The 12,375-nt window shown below is 46.3% G+C and overlaps 1 protein-coding gene across 1 annotated transcript; it reads right to left on the minus strand.

The window, feature by feature from the left end:
• Nucleotides 1-4,777: 4,777 nt before the first annotated feature.
• On the minus strand, nucleotides 4,778-6,335 carry LOC138636048 (SCAN domain-containing protein 3-like). Its single transcript, XM_069723854.1, is given in 3 exon segments — nucleotides 4,778-5,176; nucleotides 5,179-5,228; nucleotides 5,230-6,335. Coding segments are annotated over 3 exon segments (1,299 nt in total). The 3' UTR covers nucleotides 4,778-5,033.
• Between the last annotated feature and the right edge of the window lie 6,040 nt (nucleotides 6,336-12,375).

Raw genomic sequence — 12,375 nt, forward strand, 5'->3', positions numbered from 1 at the left:
TGTGGAAATACACAGTTTTAGTGTTCATGCAGCTTAGTAACTGAAAAAGCACTGCGCTTAAATGTTATATAAGCATTGCAAACACTTTCATGAGAACGGCTAACTGTGGAGGAAGTGGAAGACACACGACTCCGTCCGCTTTGATGCTCTGTGGAACTACTGCTGCAAGGCGAGAACTGTACCTACACAGAGCACAGCTTGCCAGGTAAGCGGGTGTGGGTTGCCAGGTTTAATATAAATTTATTAATATCAAATATGTAGACTGTCCAAATCGTACCACATGTATAAGTGCACAACCTCCGATGCCCAGCAATACACCCAAGATGATGGGACAAACTGTTGTAGAGATATGCAAAGGACAAATGTACATACATGCAAGCATAAAAACAAGATGCTGCGTTCCAAATGGTGTATTTATACATTGACGCTCATTATTTTGTAGTTCATAAGTGCACTCAGACTGACAAATATGAAAACCCTGCAGTAGAAGTACCTTGGTGATGCACTCAAAACATTCAGAATTCCAGTATCTTGAGATGTCCCACTATTGTCTGATGCTGTGGGTACATCATCTTCACCAGACATTGAATTGGAGATCCTGCAGTAGAAGGCAGCATGTCGTACCTGCACAGTTTGATCAGTGCCCACAAACTGCAGGTATCTTTTCTTAGATGCAGGTTTCTGCAGCATGTTTGGTTGCATTGCTCTTAAAGCTGTCTTGACAATGAACCTTGCTGTTGGGAGATGTTGTTCAGACCAGTTCTAAAGGTTTTCTGACACTTATGAAGCCGTTCTTGTCTGTTCTGCTGTGACACTACTCTTCTATGACACCATCAGATTATCTTCTGGAACATCATCAGATTCTCTTCCTTCAATCTCAGATGAACATTCTACTACAGAATGCTCTTTAGAATTCCATGGTTTCTCCCAATACTTCAATAACACAAATGATTCAGTGCACTTCACTGTGGATTACAATGTGTTTACATTGTGGTAAACACTGAGACAAGTAGAGACATACAATCCTTCATGTTCACATTCACACCTACAGGCAGTTTAGAGTCTTCAGTTAATCTGCCCTGCACTTGTTTGGACAGTTGGGTGTCTGTGGCTCCGCCTCCATCTCCTCCTGTCACCAACATTCCTTGTGTGAAATTCTGAACCTTAAAAGATGATTAGATTTGGGCCTTACATGGTAGCTCCAGATATTAACGTCTGAGTGTGTGTGAAAGTGAAATTGGATTTAATACAAACAGGTGGAACACATTGGTTCATTTTTGATAAAAATGTATGAATGTAGCTAAAAAGTTTTTTTATGTTTTTGTTTTCATTGGTGTGTATCTGCAGGTCCCTACTGGATGAATATGTCTATAGTAATGGGCTTTCCTGGTTTCCGTGTGTGTGTGTGTGTGTGTGTGTGTGTGTGTGTGTGTGTGTGTGTGTGTGTGTGTGTGTGTGTGTGTGTGTGTGTGTGTGTGTGTGTGTGTGTGTGTGTGTGGTCACCTCACACCTCAACACTGTAGCACGCATGAGCTGTTTATTTCGCACTAGTCAGCTACAGATGTAGATAAACATTCCTGCTGGCAAACTTCCTGAAGAATTTAGTTTGATCCCATCTTAAGAAACATATATATTGTGGACTTGGGTGGAATCTGTAGTTGTCATAGTCCTAACTTTTCCACAATAGACCTCATAGAAGATATTTTGACTTGCACAAGTGCAGAAACCACAGGTTTAATTAAAGATAACTCAGCTCTATTAAGTATCCCAGGAATCCATTGGCGTAGAATGCAGCCATCATTAATACACCTGTGATTTTCCTGCTGTGACAACTCAAAACTTCTGTTCTGAAAAAGAGCGATGTGGACAGTTGGCATCATGATTTTCTTTGTTTTTTTAAGTTCATAGGACTCGCCATGTTAATGCAACAACCCTATAGTTCTATGTTGTCGCCAGTTGTATTAATAATTTCAGCTGTGTTTCTGTAAAAATCATGTTTTGTCTTCCATTTTGACAGAGTGGACAGGTTAAAGAAAAAAGAACAGAATAATAATGGGAACATGTCCTTGCATGACAGCGTAACAGCTTAGAAATATTTCTCTGAAAATTCATCAAATATCATTACTACCAAAAAATGACTATATATGGCATCAGGCCTATGAAATCCAGTGAGGAAAACCTTGGTACACACATGTGCTACAAATAATATTTTTCATGCCACACTCTTCATATCAGTCTCCAGCAGGAGTTTGCTGGAGCCTGTGGTGGTAGGCTGGGCAGCAAGGTGATTGGATATTAGCTTATCTATCAAGCCCAGGCTCTGTAATTGATAGCCACTTTACTGTCCTCCATCCCACCCCCTCTAATTACATGCAAATCTTCAGAAGGGTTTAGAGGAACGGGTATGTGTGTTTGTAAGTGTCATGTATGTCTTTCTGTTGTTGCCAATGGATACATGAAATGTATGTGCCTCATGTTCTGCTTAATACAAATTAAAAAAAAAAAAAAAAAAAATCACAATTTTAAAACCAGTTGGCAGGCATGGGGAGTAGAACACAAATGCCAAGTTCCTCATTTTATTAAAGATCTGCTGCTGAGTGCCCTGAAAGACTTCCTGTCTTATTTTAGGTCAATAAAATCGTTGACATTTAAGGTTGTGTTGACAGGACCCCTATGTGTTGACAGGACTGCACGCTCTGCGCGGCCTCAGTCTGTAATCCAGACTCATTAGACAGGTGTTTTTTTTTAGGTAAAATCTTGAATCCCTGTTTTCACATGCAGGTTTATGCTTTCCTCAGTAAAAAAAAAACTGTTTTGTTTATTCTTTGTCTGCCAATTGTGTACGGGTGATCGTATAAGTATCAAAACATTGCTCTGACGTTCATGGAGAGCAACATTATGCTTAAGTGTTAGACCACAACGGATTACCTTGATATCAATAAGAAGATACTTTTGTGGCATTAGTATCAAGAACCACCTCAAAATAGTTTTATATCTCTTCCCGTAAGCTTTCCTCTTAAGCACTACCAAAAGCAAACAGCTTTATGCGGTGCATTGATATGAATGACCCTCTCTTCTGATTAGCTGACTTCCTTGAGTGACGCATTCACTGTGGACTGAGCGTTTTGCTACTTTCATGGTATTAACACAGCACCAAGACCTGCTAAATAATCAAAGAAAACCAGAAAATGTGAATTCATAGAACGTGGGACCTTTAGTAAATCAGCAATACAGAGCATACTATACCGGGCGATAGTGATGTAGCTGGACAGTCAACTGCTTCTGATTTGGTAGAACAGCAAATATCATCATATATGATGTTCTTCCACAGAAAGATTCAGGATTCCAGGAACAGCCAGCTTCAACACCTGTATATATTGTTCAGCAATAATGGTTCCTTCCCAGATGTGCAAACTAACCATGCTGTGTGCACAAATGCATTGTATCTGATTTTTAATGTAGTGCTGCCTAAGTGCCTAAATATCACAGCCATCCAATGTGGATTTTCAGCCTTGTCTCTTGTGTACAGACAATTCTCTAGATTCTATGAACCTTACAATTGAGGAACATTATTTTTTAGATTGTTATACTATTTTCCCAGTCTTTTACAGAATGGTGAACCCCTTCCCATATTCATTGCTGAGAGACACTGCCTCTGTGAGATGCTCTTTTTATATCTAATAATGTCACTGTTATCAATTAACCTAATTAGTTGTGAGATGTTCCAAAATGCTTTTTTTTTTTTTTTTTTTGCATTTCCAGTATTTTGTTGTTGTGACCTGCTGCTGACATCAAATTCAAAATGAGCATATTCAATTTCAATTCAATCTGAGGTCTGAGTCAGTTAAAGAGTAGGAGGAAAGAAAAGAAGCTCAGCATGTAACGAGGTCCCCCAGCAGCCTCGGCCTATAACAGCATAACTAAGGGTTGGTTCAGGTCTACCCGAGCCAGCCCTAACTATAGGCTTTATCAAAAAGGAACGTTTTGAGTCTAATCTTAAAGCTAGAGAGGGTTTCTGCCCCTCGAACACAAACTGGGAGCTGGTTCCACAGGAGAGGAGCCTGAAAACTGAAGGCTCTGTAAACTCTAGGAACCACAAGTAGACGAGCGTACTGAGAGCAAAGTGCTCTGCTAGGATTATATGGTTCTATAAGATCTCTAAGATATGATGGAGCCTGGTCATGTAGGGCTTTGTAAGTCATCAAGAGAATTTTAAATTCTATTCTTGATTTCACAGGAAGCCAGTGAAGAGAAGCTAAAACTGGAGAAATGTGATTTCTCTTGCTAAATCCCATCAGTACTCTTGCTGCAGCACTTTGGAACAATGGCAGGGTTTTAAATGAGTAATTTGGACATCCTAACAGCAAGGAATTACAATAATCTAGCCTAGAAGTAACACATGCATGAATGAGTTTGTCTGCGTCACACTGAGGAAGGATTTTTCCTGTTCTTATTAATATTACATAGATGAAAGAAGGCAGTTCTGGAGATTTGCTTTATATGGTGGCTAAAGGACAAATCCTCATCAAATATAACTCCAAGGTTCCTCACAGTTTTGCTAGAGGCCAGGACAATGTCATCTAGAGCAGTGGTCCCCAACCTTTTTTATCACCGCGGACCGGTCAATGCTTGACAATTGTACTGCGGACCGGGGGGGGGCTGGGGGTACGTAGATTGTTTATATTGCGAATATAATAAACGTGATAATAAATAATAAAGAAATATATATAATAATAAAACAAATAATAAAATAATCAATGTTATAGAAAATACGAAGAACCAGCAATTTCACATTTTTATTATTAAACACTCCATGAATGTTATTTTTCAACAGCTGAAATAAAGTTGTCAGTTTGAACCGTCTCCTCTCCTCTCCCCTCTCCCTCATCCCCCTCTGTTGGCGACCACAGCCCTAACGCTCTCGGACTCTGGTCGCTATGGTAACGTTTAAACATGCCTTCACGATAAGATACAGATACACCACAAAAATGAATATAAAGTGCATGAAAATTTTTACTCACCATAACGCTAAATCAATGAGAGCCCTGAGCTTGTTTCTCTGCAACGAGATGGTCCCATCTTGGGGTAATGGGAGAGACTGACACCCGAAGTGTGTTGCTTATGTCCAGTCTACTCCGTTGTTTTGGTTTGGTTGCTGTCACGGCAGAAAACCCGCTTCACACAGACAGGATGTCGGAAATGGCAACAGGGTTTTCAGTGCTGTGGTTGATCTCCGGGTATTCTGCCATTACTTTAATCCAGAACACCGGCAGAGTTGTTGTCTCGAAAATACTTTTGAAGCCGCCGTTGTTTGCGATCTCCAGCAGTTGATCCTCTTCTTGCACAGACATGCTGGATTCCCCTGGTTTGTTGATAAATGGGTCGCGGATCCATTCCTTGGCAGTTCGTGGGTCCTTTTTGGTTGGGAAGTAGCGCTCGAACTCTTTTAAAAGCAAAGACAGGTGATCGTGCACCAGCTGGGAGAATGAAGGCTCAGGCTCAGTCTCACACAAAATCCCCGCTAATGTTTGAAACATGTCCAATATGCCTCTGTTCACGCGCCGTCCCCACAAATCCAGTTTGGCTTTAAATGCAGCTACTTTATCTGCCAAGTTGAAGACCGTTGTCATTTTCCCCTGAAGTGACAGATTTAATTCATTGAGCAGGCTGAATATGTCACACAAGTATGCCAGTTTTGCGACCCATTCCTCGTCACTGAAATGTGCTGCCAGCGGTGACTTCTTTTCTGAGAGAAATCTTTGCAGCGGCTCTCGTAATTCAAAAACTCTGGCCAGCGATTTCCCTCTGGATAACCATCTTATTTCTGTGTATAAGAGAAGCCGTGTGTGCTCCGCGTCCATCTCCTCACAAAGCTGCTCAAAAAGGCGTGAGTTAAGGGCGTGTGCTCTGATGTGGTTAATAACTTTAACGACATCATTCAAAACGCTGTTCAATTCCGGTGGCATTTTTCGGCTTGCCAGCATTTCCCTGTGAATGATACAATGCGTAGATTCGCACTCAGGTGCAACCTCCTTAATCCGAGCAGTTAAACCAGACAGCCGTCCGGTCATGGCAGCAGCTCCGTCTGTGCATATGCCGACACAAAAGGACCATTTAAGTTTTCCTAACATATAACCATCCAGCGACCTGAACAGTTCTCGGTTAGCCACCAAGTATGATGCTCTCAGTGCTTTCGCATTTATTGATGTGGTGGCCGCCAGTAATTCCTTCTGTCCTTCGTGTTCCTGTTTTTTTCTTTCAAAATACTCCGGGGGCTTGTTTTTTAATCCAGGGTGCTTGGTCTCCAAGTGGCGAAGCAATTTTGAAGGCTTCATTGCCTCGTTAGAGAGCCGTTCACCGCATATTATGCAGAGCGGGCTTGGTCTGTGGGAATCACCTGTCGCAATAAATCCATACTTCAAGTAGAACTCCTGGTATTGTCTGTTAAAAACTTTCTTTTTCTTGGAGGTTGTAGGCTCTTCTTCTGTCTCTTCACTGGCCCTTTTCCCCTTCGAAAGGAAACTTTCCAAAGACGTCTGTGTTTTGCTCATTTTGCTAGCTTGTGGGTTAAATTTTTGGCGCTCAAGTGACCGAGATGTAACTGAGAGAATCCGGTCATTTTTCAAAATAAAAGATTGTTCAGAAAAAAACAACAAAAAAAGTAATTTATTGAAAAATAGAAAGTTCTCAAGTGGAAAGCTCACGGCACTAAAACCACTAAAACTACATTTCAGTAAACCATGGTCTTCAGACCCATTCTACTCTTGCGAGCTTTGATTATTGGAATCTAGTTTATCAAAACTAGTAAAATCTTGCTAATCTCAAATTGAGTTCGCAATTTGTGTTACCAATGTAACTTTTCAATTAGCAAACCGAATCTTTCTCATCTAATTGCATGAGATGAAGATCCTCGTCCCAGCGGACACTACTACCTTCCCAAGGTATCACTGGTTCGCCAGTGACCAACGCCCTTCAGCTGTATCCGACAGGCCTATCGGTCGGACATTGATAGAACCCGCGGCGAGGACGCACCGCACAATACTGGGAGGACGCCCTTATCTGCATCGGGACAACATAAAGGGGTTAGTGCTATTAGCTACATCTATCAAGATGCATTACCACCGCTTACCACGTGGAGGTTGCACTTATCAAGCGGCAAGATTGTTCAGACTCAGATAATAAATACAACGGAAATAATTAATTATTTCTTGGGCGGCCCGGTACCAATTGATGCACGGACCGGTACCGGTCCGCGGCCCGGGGGTTGGGGACCACTGATCTAGAGTAACTAAGTGATTACAGAAATAGTTTCTAAGGTGTTTAGGACCAAGTATAATATTTCCGTTTTGTCTGAATTTAGAAGCAGGAAGTTTTTTGGTCATCCAGGCCTTTATGTCTTTTAGACAGGCTTCAAGTTTTACGAACTGATTAGTTACATCTGGTTTTATAGAAATATATAGCTGAGTGTCATCTGCATAACAATGGAAGTTTATGCATATATATTTCATTGAACAATATAATTTCATAGTTTTAGCATTTTATATGTTTTCAATATAATATGGGTTTATTGGATTTACAAATAATCACCATAAATCAACATTTAACACCATGTCTTAACTTTTTTGGAAACAGGGTTTCAACCTGGCTTATTTCATATTATAAGCGTTTTTGTTGATGCTGCAATATGCTGGGGTGGAAGTGTTGGCGACAAAAACAATAGGCAGCTTGACAAGCTGATCAAAAAAGCTGGCTCGGATTTTGGCAGGAGTCAGGACTCACTGGGGACAGTGGTGGACAGGCGAATATGGAGGAAAGTACTGGCTATAATGGACAATACCAGCCACCCTGTCCACAAAATTGTGGCATGTCAGAGAAGCAGTTGCAGCAGTCAGCTCATCGAACTGTGCCAGGGCCAGTGGCTATAATTTCTGTCTTTTGGTTTGATGTTTAAATTAATTCATATATATACATTGGGGACAGAAAGTATTCAGACCCCTTTAAATGTTTCACTCTTTGTTTCATTGCAGCCATTTGCTAAAATCAAAAAAGTTCATTGTATTTCTCATTAATGTACACTCAGCACCCCATCTTGACAGAAAAAAACAGAAATGTAGAAATTTGTGCAAATTTATTAAAAAAGAAAAACTGAAATATCACATGGTCATAAGTATTCAGACCCTTTGCTGTGACACTCATATCTAACTCACATGCTGTCCATTTCTTCTGATCCTCCTTGAGATGGTTCTACTCCTTCATTGGAGTCCAGCTGTGTTTAATTAAACTGATTGGACTTGATTAGGAAAGGCACACACCTGTCTATATAAGACCTTACAGCTCACAGTGCATGTCAGAGCAAATGAGAATCATGAGGTCGAAGGAACTGTCCAAGGAGCTCAGAGACAGAATTGTGGCAAGGCACAGATCTGGCCAAGGTTACAAAATAATTTCTGCAGCACTCAAGGTTCCTAAGAGCACAGTGGCCTCCATAATCCTTAAATGGAAGACATTTGAGACGACCAGAACTCTTCCTAGACCTAGCCGTCCAGCCAAACTGAGCAATCGTGGGAGAAGAGCCTTGGTGAGAGAGGTAAAGAAGAACCCAAAGATCACTGTGGCTGAGCTCCAGAGATGCAGTAGGGAGATGGGAGAAAGTTCCACAAAGTCAACTATCACTGCAGCCCTCCACCAGTCGGGGCTTTATGGCAGAGTGGCCCGACGGAAGCCTCTCCTCAGTGCAAGACATATGAAAGCCCGCATAGAGTTTGCCAAAAAACACATGAAGGACTCCCAGACTATGAGAAATAAGATTCTCTGGTCTGATGAGACCAAGATTGAACTTTTTGGCGTTAATTCTAAGCGGTATGTGTGGAGAAAACCAGGCACTGCTCATCACCTGCCCAATACAATCCCAACAGTGAAACATGGTGGGGGCAGCATCATGCTATGGGGGTGTTTTTCAGCTGCAGGGACAGGACGACTGGTTGCAATTGAAGGAAAGATGAATGCGGCCAAGTACAGAGATATCCTGGAAGAAAACCTCTTCCAGAGTGCTCTGGACCTCAGACTGGGCCGAAGGTTCACCTTCCAACAAGACAATGACCCTAAGCACACAGCTAAAATAACAAAGGAGTGGCTTCGGAACAACTCTGTGACCATTCTTGACTGGCCCAGCCAGAGCCCTGACCTAAACCCAATTGAGCATCTCTGGAGAGACCTGAAAATGGCTGTCCACCAACGTTCACCATCCAACCTGACGGAACTGGAGAGGATCTGCAAGGAAGAATGGCAGAGGATCCCCAAATCCAGGTGTGAAAAGCTTGTTGCATCATTCCCAAGAAGACTCATGGCTGTACTAGCTCAAAAGGGTGCTTCTACTCAATACTGAGCAAAGGGTCTGAATACTTGTGACCATGTGATATTTCAGTTTTTCTTTTTTAATACATTTGCAAAAATTTCTGTTTTTTTCTGTCAAGATGGGGTGCTGAGTGTACATTAATGAGAAATAAAATGAACTTTTTTGATTTTAGCAAATGGCTGCAATGAAACAAAGAGTAAAAAATTTAAAGGGGTCTGAATACTTTCCGTACCCACTGTATATGGGTGAAGGGTGAGGATGCTGACTTTTTGATATCTAGCTTTAGCATCCACCTTTTAACATTTAAATTTTCTGATTAACCACGACAGATTCTCTGTAAAAACAGCCACTCACTTAGCTGGAGACTGCGTTGTCAACCTGCTCTTGGAGTTGGAAAACCTGCTTTTGTAGACTTCTGTTAACTAAATCTGTGACCAGTAATGTTGAAACTTTGTATTTGTCAAATATAATACAAGGTTATATCACAACAGTAACTAAGAGGAGAAGGGCTTCGTGAATATTTGGAAGCTTCTCAGTCTTGAAGAACATTGAAACATTAATTATTTTATTTTATTTTTTATGGTTCAGATATTCAATGGGGGAGTGACTGAATAATGTTGTGTCTGTCAGGAGTTCAGTTTTGTCCTCCATTTTGCCCCCGATCACCTCTCCTCCTGTGTCCCCTATCTTTGCCTGTGGCCACGCCCCTCACCAGTCCCAGCAGATGCAGCCACTCACCCCTGATCACCACCTGCAGGTGTGCTGCATCATCCCTGATCACCTCCCCAGACTATATGTACCCTGCCCCTGCACAACTCTGGTTGTCGGTTCATTGTGTTTTGTTAGCCACCCGTCCGTCTTCCGTCTGCTCCCCGTCCGTCTTCCGTCTGCTCCCCGTCAGCTCCCTGTCAGTCCTGTTCCTGTTCCCGTTCCTCCGGCCTCTGTGTCTCCTGCGGATATTCCCGGTCAAAATCACTAGTCGGTGGAGTTGCCCTCCCGGCTAGGAGGATTGTTGACGCCGTCCCTTCCGCTGGTCTGCCGGCTGCCCTGTTACCCGTGTCCCCCTGGAGCTGTCAGTTGAGTTGCCCTCCCGACTGGACGTAAAGTGGACACGCTCGGTGCCACCCTTTTGGTTTGTAGTTTTTTGTTTCTTTATTTTTTGGACAATAAAGACAGTATTTTTGGAACTGATACCTCGAGTCTGTGTGCTTGCATTTGGGTCCTGGAAAAATAAACTCCACCTCATAACAGAATGAACCGACCACGGAAGGACCCAGCAGCCACAGACTCGAATCCTAAATACTTGACTTTATTTCAATATGTTTCCAATCAGGCCCGCTTAAATGACACTGTTTCCGCTGAACCCCGGACTGGGTTCGAGGGAACCCGCCTGGCCTTCTGGGACCCCCCCAGAAGGAGGCGGCGACGCCGGGGTCACCGGCCATCCGGTCCTGCTGCGCCCTTAATCTCTGGACGTGTAGCCGTCAGTCCAGTCCGTCGCTACGAGCGAGCCCACAGCCCCGTCGGCCGCTACGGGCGAGCCTACAGCCCCGTCGGCCGCTACGGGCAAGCCTACAGCCCCGTAGGTCGCTACGGGCGAGCCTACAGCCCCGTCGGTCCCCACTACGAACTCTCTACCCCCGCAGCGCCGGTGAGAGATCCGGACGCCATCCGGGCCCGGGCGTTGGCCCTCAAGTACCTGCAGCATGGCCTATACGGCAGTAATGCTGCTCCTTCGTTCCCCGTCGCTGGACGGGTCATCGACGTCCTGCCTCCAGCTCCTGCTGCCTTCGGATGGGTCGACGCCCCGCCTCCTCCTCCGTCCTCCTGTGCGGTCGTCGCCACGCCACCGGCCCCTGCTGCCTCCGGCGCGGTCGACGCCACGCCCCCGTCTCCGTCTTCCGGCACGGTCGTCGCCACGCCTCTGGCCCCGTCCTCTGACATGGTCATCGCCCCGCCTCCGACTCCGTCCTCCAGGGTGGTCGACGCCCCTCTTCCAGCTCCTGCTGCTTCCAGGGTGGTCGTCGCCACGCCTCTGGCTCCGTCCTCCAGGGTGGTCGACGCCCCGCCACCGGCCCCTGCTGCCTCCGGCGCGGTCGACGCCACGCCCCCGTCTCCGTTCTCCTGCACGGTCGTCGCCACGCCTCTGGCCCCGTCCTCTGGCGTGGTCGTCGCCCCGCCTCCGACTCCGTCCTCCAGGGTGGTCGATGCCCCTCTTCCAGCTCCTGCTGCTTCCAGGGTGGTCGTCGCCACGCCCCTGGCTCCGTCCTCCAGGGTGGTCGACGCCCCGCCACCGGCCCCTGCTGCCTCCGGCGCGGTCGACGCCACGCCCCCCGTCTCCGTTCTCCGGCGCGGTCGTCGCCACGCCTCTGGCCCCGTACTCTGGCGTGGTCGTCGCCACGCCTCCGACTCCGTCCTCCAGGGTGGTCGACGCCCCTCCTCCAGCTCCTGCTGCTTCCAGGGTGGTCGTCGCCACGCCTCCGGCTCCATCCTCCCATGCGGTCGTCGCCACGCCACCGGTCCCTGCTGCCTCCGGCGCGGTCGACGCCCCGCCTCCGGCTCCATCCTCCTGCACGGTCGTCGCCACGCCCCCGTCTCCGTCCTCCGGCGAGGTCGGCGCCCCGCCTCCGGCCTCCGGCGAAGTCGTGCCTCCGGCTCCGGCCTCAGGCGAGGACGCCGCCCCGCCTCCTGCTCCGTCCTCCAGGGATGTCGTCGCTCAGTCTCCGGCCTCCGGCGAGGTTGGCGCCACACCTCCGGCCCCGTCCTCAGGTGAGGACTCCGCCCCGCCTCCTGCTCCGTCCTCCAGGGATGTCGTCGCTCCGTCTCCGGCCTCCGGCGAGGTTGGCGCCACGCCTCCGGCCCCGTCCTCCGGCGAGGTCGTGCCTCCGACTCCGGCCTCAGGCACGGACGCCGCCCCGCCTCCTGCTCCGTCCACCTGTTCGGTCGTCGCTCCGGCCTCCGACGCGGTCGCCGCTCCGTCCTCCAGGAATGTCGTCCCTCCGGCTCCGTCCTCCATCGCG

The sequence above is a fragment of the Brachyistius frenatus genome, unplaced genomic scaffold, assembly GCF_029030835.1.
Source record: "Brachyistius frenatus isolate BFR_SWC_R1_liver_20210118 unplaced genomic scaffold, ASM2903083v1 Contig_348, whole genome shotgun sequence".
Taxonomy (NCBI): Eukaryota; Metazoa; Chordata; class Actinopteri; family Embiotocidae; genus Brachyistius; species Brachyistius frenatus.